This window comes from Triturus cristatus, chromosome 3_1, assembly GCF_964204655.1.
Source record: "Triturus cristatus chromosome 3_1, aTriCri1.1, whole genome shotgun sequence".
Classification (NCBI taxonomy): Eukaryota; Metazoa; Chordata; class Amphibia; order Caudata; family Salamandridae; genus Triturus; species Triturus cristatus.
The window spans coordinates 479,911,136-479,930,256 of record NC_140583.1 but is presented as its reverse complement, the minus strand read 5'-3'; the positions used below and the strand labels follow the sequence as shown (position 1 = coordinate 479,930,256).

At 41.4% G+C, this 19,121-nt stretch overlaps 1 protein-coding gene across 1 annotated transcript in view; it reads left to right on the top strand.

Moving 5' to 3' along the window:
- The window catches only part of IL16 (interleukin 16), a 482,340-nt gene that overhangs the window by 17,985 nt on the left and 445,234 nt on the right, over positions 1-19,121 (top strand). The window contains exon 2 of the mRNA XM_085644300.1: positions 15,300-15,713. Within this exon, the coding sequence (XP_085500426.1) occupies positions 15,399-15,713 (315 nt within the window). The 5' untranslated portion in view covers positions 15,300-15,398. The remainder of the gene's footprint in view (positions 1-15,299; positions 15,714-19,121) is intronic.

Here is a 19,121-nt window from a genome sequence, read left to right as displayed (position 1 = left end):
TGGAAATCTGGATGCGCTGGAGGTCAAGGCAGCGGCGGTGGAAACCAGGTGTTGTATTGATTTCTTCAGCCACAGTCCCACGATGCGTCGATTCTTTCAGCCTCACAGCAGATCTAGCGTTGGAGTCGGTGCAGTGATCTTGGAGGTCAATGCACTGGACTCGGCATGAGGTGGATTTTCCAGCTGCTGACAGGCACTGCTTCGATTCTTTGGCCGCTCGGCTTCAGTGCATGGAAATTCTTCCTGCATGGCGGTGCGGCTTTGGAAAAACAGGTGCTGGAAGTGCGATTCGTTGATTTTATTTTTTGCTTGTTCTTTCAAGCTTTTTCCGCTCCCAACAATAGGAATAACCTCCAGAGGCCCAGAGCTGGTATACTCACCTCCTGGCAGGTCAGAAATCCCAGCTGTGGAGTTCAAGGAAGCTAGTAGTGAAGTATTTGTGTCTCTGAAACTTCAGAACAGGAGGCAAGCACACACAAGCCCTTGGAGATTCTTGACAAGCAGGTTCACAGCAAAGATCCAGTCTTAATCCTCTCCTTCTCAGAAGCAGCAACTGAAGGCAAACCCAACAAAGCAACACACAGCAAAGGGGCAGTCTCCTCCTCACAGCACTTCAGCTCTCTTTTACAGAGGTTCCTCTTGATTCCCGAAGAAATCTAAAGTACTTGGGTTTAAGGTTCAATATTTATACTTCGTGTTCTCTTTGCAGTCTTTGTTTCAAAGTCCCTGAGCTCAGTAACAACCAGTTCAGTCGCCCCTGGTCCAGCTTGACCACAAGGGGTACCTAGCTGGTCCTCAGCCTGAGATAGCAGAATTAATATTTAATAGTGCTTCAATGTGATTCTCTATGGAGCAGCCAACCTTCCTACAATGAAGATAGCTTTTGGGGGCTAGTCACTGTAAATACATGGTAACTCTAAATTTCTACATATACTACTTTTAAATGCCATGCACCCTGCTACTAGGCCAAAAAAAGGATGATTTCATAATATCTAAAAGGTAGGTTTTCCGGTACCACTACCTGCCCTAAAAAAATGAAACAAAAATGTTTACTTTTTTTCTTTTCCAAATGCATCCAGTTTTTCTTTAAGGAAAACGGGCTGTATTTAAAAAAAAAATGCTTTATTTAAAAGTAGTCCCAGACATGGTGGTCTACTGAGCCCAGCAGGCCACCATACCTGGGAGGGCCTGCCATTCCCAATTGGGTCGCAAATTGGGAGGGGCTCATTAATATTCATGAGCCTCTCTATTTGCGACTCCATTGGGAATCGCTAACAGTGTGAAAAACACAGTTGTACATTGGAAATAGTGCCTCGCAAATGGCGAGTCGCAGAAAAATTCGCAATTTGTGAGGCGCTATTTCCACAGTTGTACATCTGGCCTACAGAGCTTTAAATTGAGCAAAAACAGGGTCCAGAAAAAGGAGAAAAATCTGGGGTGGTCATGAAGACAAGGCAGATTTGCTATAGAGGGCAACAAGATTGGGGGTTCCCCCCTTTAGATTACTGGATGGAGAGATTGATAAAGGGTTTCCCTACCTTAACGTATCACAAAAGGTGCCCCTTAGGAGCACCAGTCTGCTGTTTGAGAGGTCCTTCGGGATTAGGGGTTCAACAAACTATTGCCTAAAAGCAAATATTATCAAATATTCTGGTGAGCTTTCAGGGACAAAGGAAAAACTGCAGGGGTTGCAGTATTTCAGTTACTTTCTTCTTAAAAATGCTTTGATATTTTCAATTTCATTTGAAAAAAGCAGAAAAGACAACAGCAAAAATTCCATTTCTCGAACTGAGACTTTATGTTATGGAATGAAAGAGAAGAAATCAAATTTTCCTTGTCTGTAACCAACATGAACCCTAGTTCAACCCACTTCCAAATCCTTCAGGAGACAGTGATGTAGCTGTATTTACTAAATATAAACTGTATGGTGCGTGTCACATGTTTTCTTCTCAAAGAAACTTAACTGTGTCTGAACAACCATTCCGGTCAAATGTTCACTGTGTTAGCTAGTACACTGTCTCAGATGAAAGAATGTTTTCTTCTAACTGTATGCAAATAATTGACGGCCCTCTGTCTCATGAGGGTACAGTTAAACACAGTAATTGTGTCCATTTTGGCATCATATGTTACATTGTTTCCCGACTAGTCCCGTAGATGGGACACTGCACAGGAGCGAAGATCCAGTCAAATGAGGAAACCAATAACATGAACCAAAGTAAGTACGTACAACTGAGTGAAAGGAAAAACCAACTAAAACACAAGTGAAAGCACCTGGTCAGTAAAAGAAAAACATTGCAAAGCGAATAGGTCACGGCTGTTCAAGGCAGAGCTATTGGCGTTGCCAGTGCTTTCATGAAAACACGTGTTTGCATGCATGAAGATGCATGTGCACACATGGAATGATTTATGCAATGATTTCTCAAATAAAGAGAAAAAAAAAATCTAAGGTGCGCACCTGCATCGCAACACATGCACAAGCAAAAAAAAGTGATGTTAGGAAGGTGAGGGAAGGAACGTGGCGTGTGAAGGAGATAGGGGAACGTTGAAGTGGGAAGTAGCACAAGGCGTAGAGATTAAGAATTCTTAACATAACAGAAAAATCAGTTTTCTAAATGCAAGCACCACCAGCAGTGGAAGGATAAAAGTCAACCAATTAGGACACTGTGAAAGCAAAATACTCCTGGGCAGGATTTACACATGAACAGAGATTAAAGCCATCAAATTGAGTTGAGGCAACTGAAGTAAACACCAAAGTCATCCAATCATTATCAAGAGGCTGGCCCAAAGCCCACTGTGCATATTGTAAATAGTAGGTATTTCCGACAGACAGCTAAAGCTGACTGTAGACAAATCCTAAAAATAACTAGATGGATAGGACAGACAATTGTTCACTTATACTTCCACATACGGCTTGTCCAGAGAGAATATTCCATTGTGTTTTGGACCATGTAATGTATTGACTTATGACTATAATTGCCATAATATTGTTTCAGCTGAAAATAGCAATTGGTTTAATACAGTGACCTGCTCTTTCAGCGAGCACGTACACATGCATTCTTACAGACATTTACACCCACACACTTGTACACATCTCACAATTAAACAGATAATGATAGCTTTAAGGAAGACTTGAATGGGCCACATCCACTAACTGTTTTTTCCACCTACATACACACTTTTTGCCTGAGAAAGTGTTAGCCTGATTACTTAGCAGTAAACTTCATTACTCAAACCTCTATTTCTAGTCAGAATCTATTTCCTCTATCTTTCACACACCCATATATTCCTGCCAACAAACAATCCTTCGCTCTCTTTCTCTTAGTCTCTCTCTTTTTCTCTTGCGGTCTCAGCCGTTCGCTCTCTCAGTGGCTAATTGTGTCTAATTGAAAGTGAATCTGACTATAATTGAGGCACACGGGGTGAATGGGTGATGTGAGTGAGTGAGGGATGAGATACTAACTTACCCAGACACTCAGGAAGTGCATGGAAGTCGATGATTGAGAAAGTGACTGAACAATATGAGAGAATTACTGTTGGTGGGTGTGCCCGAGGTGCTATTGGTTCATATGATGACACTTTGTTATGGGCATAATCCGAAAAAGTTTTAAAGGCCTGTGGCAACATAGCTTGTACAAGTATGAGTATACCCAAATGAACTGACAGTGGCCCTATAATGCATTTACCCCATAAATGTATATAATGAACACGGGACAGTACCAAGGGTTGCAGACAATCTTAATTGAATTAAAATGTTACACAGACTACACTCCCCAATTGCAGTTATTAAAGGTTGTACACTTTGTTTAGAATATCTTGTTGTTACACACACAATGTACTGTCACTAAACATGACCTGGGTGTACCATTCAGATACACTTCGAAGGTCATGTGACCTTCAGCCTACAGCTATGCAGTGTATGCCATCAATTAAACTCTCATTCAGAAGTTGAGAGCCATCTTATGTTTATCAGACAGTGACACAGACACAAGCATGTGCTATGCCGTCAGGAGGAGAGTGGGCGCACACTGCCTCACATATCAGCACTCAGTTTGCTCCGATGCATCATAGTAAATGCGGTGCATGATAACACTTACTTTGGTGTCAGGATTTAGTTTTACACCTTTGTTGGTGCAGCCAGTGCTGTGTATCTCTAGACAAGTGTTTCAGGATAGTTGTCCTTCTTCCGTAGAGAGCAACACATTCTTTTTTGGGGTGCTGGAAATGCTGCCCAAAGTCTTCTCAGGTCTCAGTACCACTCACTGGGCGCAGGTGCATCAACCAGAGCGTGTCAGCTCATTAGCTCAAGGGAGCCTTTTCAAACAGGAAGAGGGTTGGCGCACACTGCCTCGCATCCCAGCACTCAGTTTGCCCCAATGCATCATAGTAAATGCAGTGCATGATAACACTTACTTCGATGTCAGGCGTTAGCTTTTCACCCTTGTTGGTGCAGCTAGTGCTGTGTATCCCTAGACCTGTGTTTCAGGATAGTTGTCCTTCTTCAGTAGAGAGCAACACATTCTTTATGGGGGTGCTGGAAATGCATTTAAATGCATCAGACATGACCCGCTGTCAAATGTTATAAGCCATGTTTGAAGCATTTGAAACATGTGAGTGGTACACACTTTCAAAGGCCTATAATCTTCAGCTGCGAGCATTGAGTGGTTAACACAGTGGGCAGCAGTGTATGTACCCCATTCAAAAACAAAACACGGGCTAAATCCAATAACTACAGGCCATGATCAGTATTTAATTTGAACCAGTGGGTTCTGGTGCTAGGTACTTATGACAGTCTGCCACATGGTGGTGTTGTTTATCTAATTTAGAGATACGCACAACAATAATTCCATATGCATTATAAATGACTAATACCTGCCGCTCAAACCATTGTTATAGTTTTGGGGACCTGGAATGGTCTGCATTGTCACACTTGTGGGAGTGTGATGGTGTGTAGTTGAGTTGGTACTGTCATTGTCAGCGCGGTGGTGCAAGCTGTAGTGGCCTCCTGACTTGAGCCCTGGAACTATATTTTGTATATCCTTTTCTTTAATTTCAATAATGAAGATGAGTGCAAAGGTAGTAGTCTTAGAAGCAAGACATTTTAGTTTAGCACTATGTCCTAATAAAGTAGAAAAACCTAGCCAATTTTCAAATGGTAGCCTGAATTGCCTTTTCTGGTGCACATGCAAGGAAATAACTTTCGGAGGAAGGTTACCTGATTATCAAGAACATTTATACAATAGACATTTTTAAACTCGTATACCAATTATTTACCTAGATAGTCAACCTCAATAATGTTTGTTTTTGTACATTTCATGTGTTTTGCAGTGAAATATTTTGTGAATTACTGTGCCTCATGTCAGACGTGCACACAGTGCACAGCTGTATGATTCAGATGCTCTCCAACATTTGTCTTTCACCAGAAGGTAAAGAAGGTCAACTGAATACACTGAAGGGTATACAAAAAACAAAAGGAGATGCTACCAACTAGGAATTATTAGGTTCAGCACCAACCTGGAACGTAAGTTCCTCGTTCGTGAGTATTTGGCTATTTTTTATTGAATTTTTGTAGTTTGCAGTTTATTACTCTTTGAGTACTGCACAGTGCTTGTGTACTTTGCGATTCAATTTGCACTATGCTTCTGAGGCAATACTGCTTTGACAGACAATTATCGTTGCGTTTAATCGCTTTAACCTTCTGCGGTTAAAAATATTGACAGAGCTTCTGCTTGCTAAAGAGAGTCATACTATAATTAGTTTCTCAAACGTTTAGATAATATCCGAAGCCGTCGGACATCTGTTAAATCACTCGCAAAGGACACAAGGGGCAGTAACGGTGTATCCTTGCAGGTACGCGCTAGAAAGGACACTGAGCCATATTTAAGTAACTGTTGCAGATTTCATTTATTGACAGGGCCTCTCTTCCAAATAGGAATGACATAAACTCCCTTCACGACCCATTGAGAGCATTACCGATGGTGATAACAATTTCCATCAGGTAACTTTGTGCAAATACATCTTTTAGAAGTACAGAATTTACGTTTCAGTCGGAGAACTGAAAGTTCAGTAATTAATTAAACACTTGTTTTTGCATCATTTATTTTTTAGATCACGCCAGTATCTATAAATAAGAAGCTCTGATGAGAGCCCCCGGACTTTTTGCCTGGGACTCGAAATGCGTTGGCATTTAATAACACTGAGGAATTGTGAATTTACATGAGTTTCGTTTGGGGGATATGAAATGAAAATTATCCCCTGTTGTATGCATAAACTTGTTCCCTGTGTTCGGCATTCCCTTGAGTTTGATGAATTGGTAGCTTCAAGGGTTGCCTATTAGGCAAACTATAAAATGGTGTAAGAATATGCTTGCTATTTGTTTTGTGAAGTGATGTCACATTTTAATGTTTGTTGTTTATGATTTTTTCTGTAATTGTTGAATGTTTTATTAGTTATTGTATATGTTCCTGGAATGAAAAAGGGTTGTTTCCTTTTCACATTTGAACTTCTTTGAAAAATGTATAAATATCTATAAATGGAAAGCTTAAATAAATAACCTGATCAAACTGAAAGGAATTCGTTTGATCGTTGCTTCAAGGAATTAGCTTTAAAATTGATAAGGTGTCAGGTTTCCCCATTTTCTCTAATAATTTAACGTATGGGACAGACAGCCGTTCAATAGTGAAAAACTAAATACTCAGTATTTCACTATCAGGACATGTAAAACACACCAGTACATGCCCTACCTTTAACATACACTGGGCCCTGCCCAGGGGGGTAACTTGGGCCTACTTGAGGGATGCCTTACATGTAAGAAAAGGGAAGGTTTGGGCCTCGCAAGTGGGTGCACTTGCCAGGTCAACATGGTAGTTTAAAACTGTGTGCAGACATTTCAGTGGCAGGTCTTAGACACATTTACAGGGCTACTCATGTGGGTGGCACTAACAGTGCTGCAAGCCCACTAATAGCATTTGATTTACAGGCGCTGGCACATCAGTGCACCTTCCTAGGGACTTACCAGTAAATCAAATATGCCAATCAAGGATAGCCAATCATAATCATATTTTACACAAGGAGCACTTGCACTTTAACACTGATCAGCAGTGGCAAAGAGACCAAAATATCTAAACCAGTGAAAACAAAATTCAGTACACAGACACAAATGCAGGAGGTAAAGGCAAAAAGTTAGGGGAAACCACGTCAAAGATGCCAAATGTAAAACTGTTTGTTAAGCTATGTATGTTATGCTAGGTATATATGTAATAAGCTGTGGTAAGGCGAATATGGTATGTTCATTATGGTAAGGGAAAGTAGGTTAAGCATGGTAAGAGTAGTAGATAGGTATGGCCTGTATGTGCAGTAGGTATGATAGATAGGTAAATATGTATGATAGGTATGGCAGGTTGGTGTGGTAAATTAGGTATGGTAGGTTAGGTTTTGGTGGTAGGTTGGGTATGATAGGTTAGATGTGGAAGGTCTGTATTGAAGGTATGTTAGTTAGTAGGTAGATATGGTAGATAGTACGACAGGATACGTTGGGTAGTGTAGGTAGGTATGGTAAGGTAAATATAGTAGGATATGTATAGCATGTTTGACATATTAGGACATCATGTTTGATAATTAAGGTATTTGCTCTTATAGCATTTCCTAGACTTCTTGCTTCTAAATCATAGCATTGTTATTGAGAAACACAGAAGTGTACTGTTATACTTTTGACGACAGAGGGACAGCATTTTTGTTACATCTTTAATTGACTTAGTGCACACATATCTTTATTTAGTAAAGAAAAAAACAATACATACAACAGCATATTATCATGACAATAAGGTAAAACAAATTAATGTTTAAGGGTGATTAATGGATAGCTCTGTGACATTGGATAGGTCTGTGACATTCTTTCTTTCTTTATAGGGTTTGCCATCAAACAACAAACTCTAAAGACATAAATCAGCAATTAAAACATTATTGTGGCAACAAACTAGAGTTTATTTATTATCATGCCAAGTTGATTAAACACATTAAAACGCAATAAGACCAAGGATAAAAGAGACAAAAAGGCTAGTGATAATACAATATGTTCATTAAGACCCATTACAAACTGAGCAGATTATCAGCTTGCACCATCAGACAACTTGGACAATCGGGCAACAAAACCCAGTTCAGGCATACTCCGATTGAACAAATTGCAGAAGTGTCAAATAATCTGTGCAAAATTTCTGTGTTACGTGCTCTTTAAGTACTATGGCAATTAGAACAAGCATTTTCAATGCAATAGGTGTCGCATTTGTGAGAGTTTGAGCTATTGGCATTGTAAATGACAATGCCTTTTATTTATGTGTTTTGAAAACCTGCAATCAGTACATAAACTCACACTTTGTACTTATAGTAGTTGCTTACGAGAAGCAAGGCTGTCAGTAACTGTGCTCGTTTTACTGCCAGCAGTGCATTTCGTAAGCAAGGACTATAAGTACAAAGTGCATATTTACGCAAGCTTGCAGGCTTTCAAAACACATAAATAAAAGGCCTTGTCATTCACAATGCCAATGTCTCAAACTCTCACAAATGCGAGACCTATTACATTGAAAATGCTTGTTTTTTTTTTATTTCGGTCAGCCATATTAAAGTAGCTTGTAAACTACTGTAGCCTATCAATCTGAATGCCCCCTAGAGAAATGTGACTGTTCTCATCTGCACTAGGAAGAACTCCTTCCTGATTGGCCAAATGTAGTTTGTGAGAGCTGAGCCCTACAGCCTTTTAGGATGTATTCTGTATAAAAAAATAAGGTAAGGCTATCTTCCATTGGGCGTTTGCCTTCTGAAACTGTTTGCAGTTCTGGTCAACTCCCACAAGAGACCACAGTTTATAAATTAGATATGTCCAAATGTAATCTACTAAAACATAAGTCAACAGTTTATCAAGCCTTCTCCATTCTTAAAGGTCTATGGGAGGTTGCCATGATTACCACCAGCAAGTTGCCATGACCCTGCTACGCCACCTTCCTTGTCAGTTGTCGTGTCTTTTAATGACACTTTTGCAGTGGGAAAGTGACCCGTAAACAGGCAGTTATTTCTCAGCCTCCCTATTCACAATGCCCTACTAATGTAGAGGTTACTTAAAGTAGATCCACTCCCTTCAGATACCCTTGTGTCCAGGTCCCATTTCTAGGCCTGGGGTTCTGGGTCGTTGGACTTTTATTTATAAGAGGCCATACTTTCATTGGAACACAAACAGCCCAGGGCATCTTAGCTTGTCCTCTCTGGCTGTCGTTTGTTTGTGCTTAGCTGTATTGTTGCCACATTCCCTCGGTAATGTAAAATATGCCATGTAAATCTCCAGCTGTTTTTTTACCTGTGATTGCTCTTGGCAGTGACGGCCCGTATAGGGCGTGTTACCAGGGCGGTGACGTGAGGCAGAGGAGGGGCAGGGTGGGGGGTTGCAAAATGCGGCATACGGCCGATTGCAGGTAAGTTACGAAAAAAATAAAGAAAACAAATTTTGTTGCGCACGCTGCATCGCATTTGGCGTTGCTGCACGCGCAACGAAATTTATTTTCTTTATTTTTTTCGTAACTTACCTGCAATCAGCCGTATGCCGCATTTTGCAACCCCCCACCGTGCCCCTCCTCTGCCCCACGTCACCGCCCCGGTAATATGCCCTATACGGGCCGTCGCTGGCTCTTGGTATATTCCCTAGTCCAGAAACTAACAAAGCCTCCATAACTCTGAAGTGCTCTGCAGCTGTGTGTGTTCGCATATAGATCGATCTGCTGTTCTTGCCTTCCTGATTTGTGAAGCTACCCTCACGAAACATCTCTCTCCAGAGACAATGTCTCAGGGATTAAAGCTTTTAAGTCAGGATGATTATTGCCTAGAATTCACTCCATCATCAATCGTGGGCAACACAACCCTTTTTCTTGTGTCGCTCTCTTTCCAATAGTGGGTGATTTCTGCTACGGGCTACTATTGATTTCACCTGTGTAATCATTTAGTTGTTGTGTGAGGTGCTCGGCTTTGAAGGATATTGCTGGCCTGGATATCAGTTAGGTCAGCTACACTAGTGCAGTCAATGAAACTCCTTTAGGTACTGACAGGTGCGGTGGCAGAGATTAAAGTTCAGGGTGACTGAGAATTAATAAATGAGGAAGAATATCCAGATGTTAATTGGTTCATGTATGTCGCTTGTCTCTTGAACTTTGGCAAATTGGTAAGAGGTTATCTTAAAGCAATGCTGTGCCCGATGCTAAACCCCTGCTCTGAGGTTTGTTTGCAACTACAAGACAGACATTGGAGAACAGTAAGGACATCACTTTACTCTGCTCTTGGCATTTCATTTCAAACTGACTTTTATTTCATCTGCAGAAGAGTGAATACATATTTCTCATTCATTCGATAGTCCGTGATCAATCTTGAGAGTTTTATGTTGAAATGTATATTACAGCAATGGAACATCACTGAACCAAGATGTCAGAGTAATCTCAGTGCAGAAAAGGTTTGAATCTTTTATCATAACATGCAAGACCTGTCCTCAATAAAACAAGACATTTTAAAAAAAGAAATAGAAAAAAAAATCTATTTCTTTACCTTTGGTATAATCGCGGCACCCGCGCTTTAATCTTAATGTTATAAGTAAAGCGTGGGTGCCGCGATTATACCAAAAGTAAAGAAATAGATTTTTTTTCTATTCCTTTATTTTTGGTATAGTCGCGGCACCCGTGCTTTACTTATAACATTAAAAGTAAAGCGCGGGTGCCGTGATGATACCAAAAGTAAAGAAATAGAAAAAAAATCTATTTCTTTACCTTTGATATAATCGCAGCACCCGCGCTTTACTTTTAATGTTATAAGTAAAGCGCGGGTGCCGCGATTATACCAAAAGTAAAGAAATAGATGTTTTTTTCTATTCATTTACTTTTGGTATAATCGCGGCACCCGCACTTTACTTATACATGGATCTGGCATTGATCAGACCTCCTTTAAGCTGACCATGGCCGCTAGATCTAGCAGGACCAGATTTATTATTATTTTTGACAATATGCATTTCAAAGGGAAGATTAATCATGCACTTATAGCAGGAGCAAGCCCCAACGACTGAATCAGGTGGAATGAGACATTTACAGTTAACCCTATTATTGAGAGTTCTCAAAGTCTCTGCAGTATATACTGCTTTTAGCGCTGGAAGGGCAGCATTTCCCACTCTTGTCCCGGTCTTGGCGTGGACGGGCGCAGACGGGCTTGCCTTTGGCGCGCCGCCGGCGCGCCCGCTGCGCGCGTCCGCTGCGCGTCCGACCCAGCATCAGCTTAAATAGCTGGCCGGGCACGTAAAACTCCAATCCCCACCCTCACCGGCAATGAGAGAAACTAGAAGGCCGGTACGCTGGAGAAAGGGGGTGTGTCCGCTTCCCTCCAATCGAACGGCAGCAAGGCCGGCGTTGGACCGGGGAAGCGGAGACAAGCAAAGAAAAAGGACACAGAAATATCAATCCCTGAAAATGATGTGCAAAAAAGCAAATATCCCCTCAATCACAATGCGAGCAGTAAAATATTTAAGAAAACAGAGGTGCCAGGTCTATTAAAAGTATTAGTAACGAGTTTTTTCAACACAGATAAAATTTAGGAAACAGGAACAAAGTTAAAAATCAAGGTAAGGGCTCCTCTCACCCCGCATACTGCTGCGCGACCGACCCAGCATCAGCTTAAATAGCTGGCCGGGCACGTAAAACTCCAATCCCCGCCCTCACCGGCGCTTTACTTATAATATCAAAAGTAAAGCGCGGGTGCCGCGATTATACCAAAAGTAAAGAAATAGAAAAACAATATCAATTTCTTTACCTTTGGTATAATCGCGGCACCCGCGATTTACTTTCAATGTTATAAGTAAAGCGCGGGTGCCACGCTTATACCAAAAATAAAGAAAAGCAAGAGGCGCGCACATCACGCCTGACTCTGGGCACGATCATAGCTCCTCCCATGGCCTATTGGTGTCTATTACGCGCTTGGTGCGCATAATAGACACCAGTAGGCCATGGGAGGAGCTATGCGCGCGCGTCAGGCCAATTGCGTGCAGCCTTTAAGACTAAGACACACGCAAGGGCCAATGAAAGAGCTGAAAAGAAAACGAACACACGTGTGCGATTCCAGGGTCCATTTCTGGACCCCGGACAAAAGGACTCTCGCCTGCGCGAGCACTGCTGCGCAGTGCAACGCAGGTTGCGAGACCTAATAAATGACAACTAATTCATATTTTTTGGCCGATTAATTGAAAACATTGAGGCAAGTAAGGCAAATATTATGTCAACAGAAGCATTTTGGAAAAGTGACTACAGTGCATTTTAATAGGAAGTACAGATATTACAGCTTTGGAATGTGTGCTCACAGGGCCCACAAAACAATGGTAACATCTGTCAGACATCAGGTCGAAGCCATAGGAACATTGATAAGGGCCAGTTGTTTACTGTGAAAGCAGCTTAACAACATGCTGCAAGAACCCAGTTGTCCTACATGCTAAATGAATATTGTGTCAGTTTAGAAGAATTATTACTGCAGGACAACAGGACCTAATTTGCAGGGCCCTTCAAACAGGGAGTAACAATTTTCACCTCAGGAGTAGAAGGGGTGAACATGTACACAACAAATGGAGTAGGCTTTCTTGGCTATAGCTGCAAAGGTGGCATTTAGTGTCTGGCCAAGACTCCTTCCAAGAAGGGACACAGTCCTTGCAAGGGTATGCCCCCTGGCAAATTAGTAATAATTCATAGTGAGTAGATGCTGCTATGTACGTCGTCAGGTAAGGTTGTGGGGACCATGCAGAATATGAAGGCAGCACTGCCCAACCATTCCTTTTATGGGCATACTCTGCCTTGTCAATGATCCGTGAAAGTAGTTTTGTAGCCCTATTGGTGATTTCTTTGAAGGAACTATAGTCAAATTGGAGTTCCAGACTGTACTAAGTTTTAGCTTGTCCAATGCCTGCTGCAATGCCGTTGGCCAGGAAGATTTCCCAGCATCAAACTAAAACACACTAGGGCTCAGTCGGAAACTACGTGTCATGTTTCTTTTGCAGTTTAACAAAGGGCTATTTGATGTAACCATCCTCAAAATGTCATTGCCTTGAAAAACAGCTCATCTAAGCAATGGTAAACCATGAAAAACACACAAAGGCCAATGGAAGTTGAGGTCTGACCCAAAGCCCACTCTCTGTCTGTAATTCTTTATACATCTTTTTGAGGTATTAATGACAAGAGCTGTTGTAACAGACTGATAAAGCTGTCTATGCGGTGACCTCTGCTAACAGTTATTTATTCTTGACTAACTGAATTGTTGTTTTTCCATATGTTACATGTGCTTCTTTCCCTTACTTCAGTGATATGCAACATTCTGTGTGTTTATTTCTCCCAAGTTATTAGTAAATCACTAGTTGCGCAGACATGTAATTAATTTTGAGTTCTGTCTGCTTTTAAATTGAGTTATAAAACTATCAAAACCACTGTACTCCAATTTACAAATCCATGGTTTGCACACAAGTAGGTCAATGGGAAGGATTGTATGAGTATACAGTAACCAGGCCCTGGATTTATTCACTGCAATGTAACCTTCAAGCTGTCTCGAACAGACGGTGATGGTGAGAGACCCAGAGGCTAGCAGGAGACAGTTGGTTCAAAAACGTTCCTTCCTTATTCTGGATTTTAGTGTATGACTAGAATAGTACATAAATACAAAAATGTTTATTGTTAAACAAGTTTTAAAATGCTGCTTTATACTAATATACCTGAAGACAATTAGATTCCATATAGAAGGGCTCTATAAATTCATCTATTCGTTATGTGATATTTAGAATTAGGGGAATCCACATTCTTCTACCAGTTTAACTCTCCCACAAAAGGTAATGTGTATGGTCTCTTCTTTCGATTTCATATTCCAAATTATATTATATTGTAATACATAATTTGAGGTTTGGGGGCAGGCATGGTCAATGCATACTGTTAGATTTCACCAGGTGACCCTAGCGGTTGTGGTGCATTTCAAGGCGTCATCCAAGCTGACTTGTGAAATGATGCTGGAGAAATAAATGTTTGGATTACCAGTGGGTGTTCATTTGCATCCAGGGCTGGACTGGGAACAGAATCTGGCCCTGGCAAACTGGTATGCCGCCCTCCCTGCGGTGAAGGGGAGTGCAGCCGAGCAGTTTGTGAGGGCCGGTTTCGGACGATTTTGTCACTGGGTGCAGATATGTCCGACCCCCGGTAACAAAAACGGCCCCCAGGGGCCCAAAACCAGCCCCCACCCTAGCAGCCTACCCGGGAACGCCCGGTGCCCACTATGGCCAGTCCGGCCATGTTTGCATCACTGAAATATGAACGTGGGCATCTATTTTTAAAATGTATCCATGGTGCCTGTACCTTCTAAGGGATTTATGCTTTGGTGTGTTTCATTGGAATGGGTTCAGTGTCATTTTAAAGATTTTGGGGGCTCTGGCCAAGACATACCTTGGGCGCCCCTTTTCAGAAAAATATTTAATCTTATTACCAATTTCCTGATAATTCCAGTCCACCAAAAATCCCTAAGATAACACTGGGTAGAGAGAAAGACAGAGTCAGGAGTGAAGTTAGGTGATACGTTTAGTAAACTAAATAAAATAGACCGAGCACAAATAAAGAGAAATTTCCCTTTCGCAGTTGTCCACTTTGCCCATGACTTAAAACGTCTCTGACATGGGTTCATCCAATAACCGCATGGATGCAAGTAATGGCTGAGCTATAGTATTTCACTCAGCACCTGCAGGAAATGCTTTCTGATGCAAGCAGTGCCACCTCGTCGAGGTGGAAAGTTGGACTCGACGCAGAGAAATACTGCTTTGGATGTGATTCTGCGCAGACCTGTTGACTCACTGATGACATTCAAGGGCTGCGCGTGCTGCCAAACGGCACTTCTCTAAAATCCAATAAACTGAACAGAACTAACAGCCCTCTCGTTTCAATCATTTCATTTACAGACTTACAGGTCTAAGAACATGATTTGGAAGGACTTCCAATATTTAACTAAGCCTGTTTACCAAAAATAAAACATGTTTTCATCTTTCTTTTTTAATAGCATGTGTTTAAACAAAAACACATATACTAAATGTGAGATTGACATTTGTGAAGCCATTCCAAGCAATCCGAAGGGCCGGTCATGAGGCACCATGTGCTTTCTGAGGCTCTGAAAGGGCTCTGTATATTCACTCAGGGCGGCTAAACTGCGACAGGCGCTTATCATGTCAACAAGAAGGCATTTCTCACACTTTTTATGATTTGTTATTTTCCTTTCAGGAGAAACTTTCAAGGAGTGAGACCACAAAAGGAGGATTTAACGGCCTTCGCAGGTGGTTACGAGCATGAACCAAACAGAACACCGCATCGTACCTAAAGATGGAACGACAGAACAGTACAGGGAAAAAGAACCGGAAGTCCAGAAAGTTTCGGTCCATTTCCAGGTCGATCATGCTTTGCAACTCCAAGACCAGCGACGATGGATCCGGTACTGAGGAAAAATATTTGGATCCCATGGAAACGTCCATAGATGGTCTCGGGGAAAAATGCTCGCATGGCCCGCAGACACAGTTGGCACTCATACCGGAGTCTGAGGGGGTGGTTTCAGAGACCTCCACCAATACCGGCGCCGCCCTGCCACGAAGTACCTCAGGCGACAATAGCGCGCATTCACGGAACCCAGCCTCGCTCAAGGTACGCACGCTGCTTAGTTACCGTCATTGTGACTCGTATACACACACTCTAACAGTCCGCTGTTTATTTTTATTCAAAGTTAAATAGAGCCCTGTTAAAGTTCACTCTCCTGTTAAATAAGTCTTGCCCGTGGTTCCGCTTTTTTTGTAACCTATTTGAGTGAAACAAGTAGGTCTCTCAGTCAGTGAAATTCCTTGTTGTCTGCAATTTACTGCGTTTTTGAGCCATGTCGTTTGTGGTAAGGGCGTTGTCTGGGATTTTCCATATTAATTAAGAGCCGGCTTCCGGTGGTTTATGACACACTTCACTGGTTCCCCAGCAATGTGGGTTTTACTCTTTACTGTGTATGGCTATACAGGCATTAGCGCGCACATAGCAATCACTGCCGTGAATTCGTTACACATACTCAAGAGTTCCTAAAGTGGAAATGTTACTAAAGCTACCTAAAGAAATGAAATATGTGTTTTCCTTCCATAAAAAGTGTATGCTTTGGCAAATTGTAAACTAGAGTAATTTGAAGGACGTCCAGCCTATGATGCAAAACAGCTTCAAAAATTGCTTGCAGTATCGAAAGCAGGACACGCTACATACAATCTGTCCATGATTTACTAAATGAAAGTTTTACTCACCACGGGCAGATTACTTTTGAAATGGTCAAAATTATTTGCAAGCTAAATCCACGTTTCTGAAAATCTGCCAAATTCAAAATTAGGGGATTCTTTCCTCGGGATTATGGTTGACTAAGGTAGAGATTGATCTGCTTTGTGCCAAAATCATTTTTTTCACAAATTGATTCATTTTTTTGTTATCAAGCTATTTTTCCAGCACACACCGTGATGCATTTTGCTAAGAAATTAATTATTTTGTGTTTTGTACATTTCCTGAAACTGGAAAGCGAAGTGGGGAAACCCATTTAAAAATCATCCATTTTGGTACTGAACGAAAATTATCCAGCCACAAATGATTGTGAGGTTTAATACACACACTCCTGTATGTGCCTATGCATTTTTAATGCAACATGGCATGACGAGAAGTCTTGCTTTTTCAACTACGCAACAATATTTTGAATTCACCTTGTTTTACCTGATGAATCACAGACTCATGGTTGTCTTGAGTTGCGCTTTTCGAATTTGCACCAAATGGTTACCATATCTACCTATTGCCTTAGATGTCCCACAGAAACAGTGTTTGAACAAGACACCACAATTCGCTATGATTTGCTTCTATTAAATGTCAGGCTTCCCAAAAAGACAGGCTGACGGAGCAGCACTATAATATATTATAGAAGCTGGGAGTTAAAGACTGGTAATGGACAACAAACAGAGAGGAGGTGGACCTTGCCAGGAAGTGAATTTGAGGCAAGGGATGGCGCATTATGAGGTGGGATCCGTGAACATAAAAGGGAATGTACACCATAGCTGAGATCGGGAAACCTTCAAACCATTGGCTTCTGTAAATCTCCCCAATACAATGCCACACTAAGGATTGCAGCAGGTTACTATGGCTTTTGAAAGAATCAGACAGTAACAAGAAACTCCTTCATAATATCAACTTTACAATGGTTCTAGTAGGTATGATTAACTGCACAACCCAAACAATATTGTGAGTAATAAAAAATACAGAACAAAGTAGTAGTATAGATCAACACGTAAGTGGGTGTGTGTTCAGCACCTAGCTACAAGAAGGATGCAACTTGAGTGTGTGGGGCCATGCCTCGCTCACAATACATTCAGACTGTCTGGAGCATTCCAGAAAAGTATACATGAGAAATAGGGATGTAGCATAGATTCTATTTATTACAGTTTTTGGTGTATATCTCATTCCTTTGTTGTGTTTTCAAAACTTTTGAAATCCTATATTTCCATTTACACAAGTGTTGATTTTGTATAAAATGCATCGCATATGTAATAAGGCCCTTGTAATGACAAAACCAGCAATATCACAGAAAACAACCAAATGTTGGGACATTAATTGTCAAAGACAGTTGTGGTGTTTGTGAAGACAGTCAACATGGGTTTCGTCACATTTAGTTTTTCCAGGCTGCAACATACTTTATCATTTATTAAAATGAACACGATAATGAGAAAGAGGCACAATAGAAGGTAGTGATGAGAAGGCAGTAGAGTAGAGTAGAGGAATAGAAAACGCATGCTAAAAACATACAATTTTCTAGGAAGGTGAGCTGAGCTAATTAATATAATTAGATAGCAGTGAGTTTATATCATTTGTTTGCGAAAATGCTGGTCTTCTATTTAATTGTCACCTGGCTGCTTCTCCTCAAGACACCCTCTTCCATTCTAGAAACTCATTAACAAACCTTACCATTTCTTTGAGGTGCTGTTTGATCCGGACTTACCTTCCTTCGCCATTATCTTTTTCTACCTAAGGTGCTGACAGGTGGGAGCATTTCATGTTCCACTATGCCACTGGCAGGATTGAGTGGGAGTGGGGCTTAATGCTGGGCTTTGTTCCAGCTGTAACACATGATTTTACCAGCTAGATTTTTCATCCAGTAATTTTAGGTCCGGCATTCCCATTCCCAGGAAATCAAGGTGCTGGAGCACCAGGCAATTTGTTATTCAACGGAGTGGTGTCCTACCTGGGATACTGTTTCACCAACTTCAGCTAATGGGGCCTGCTCCTCTTTAGTGCTTTGAAGTAGCCTACGCTTTCTAAAAATGCCAGTCATGAGATATTACTTAATGTGCACCTTGGGAACCCCAACACAAACAGCCTTATTAAAATAACATTAATGGGGCACGTTAGATTGAGTTTGATATTGACATAAAGGCCACACTAGTTCAAGGATGAATTAAACCTAGACTACTCTGGAAGGGAACAATGTTGTTTCCTCCGGGTGGGACCCATTCACCTCCTGTCCGCAGGGTTAGGAGTTGTCCTGTCACACATCCCAATGGATTTACAGTGTCCTTTTTTTAAATATGCCCATAAGATGCTCAACAAAAGGTTGCCTTATTGTCATATATTTTCTTCCGGTTTGACCAGCATAGTAATTGCAAACTGCATTATAGCACAGATGGAAGCAGGGGACGGATCCCATTTGCATTTTGTATTCCTTGTGTAATTGACAGTTTAAGCGATAGCCACAGTGGATCAGTTTGCTTCCTGGTCGTCTTTCACTTCATAGAAAAGCACTCATTCATCTCCACCTAGACTTTCACAGTGGGATGAAGCGTACTGATAACAGAACCCAACAGTGATGGAATAATTCAGCTCCTTGAGTAATGAGGTGGTAATATTTTTATCTCCAAGGAGTCTGGAGGTGGAGCTAGACTTGTAGTTTGGTAAAAAAGTCCCAACAGACTAGTCTCCCAGTCTTTTAAACACTGCACTAGATTCATGTCATCATCTAGGACCACATTACAGAAAGTGACCTAGGGACGCAAG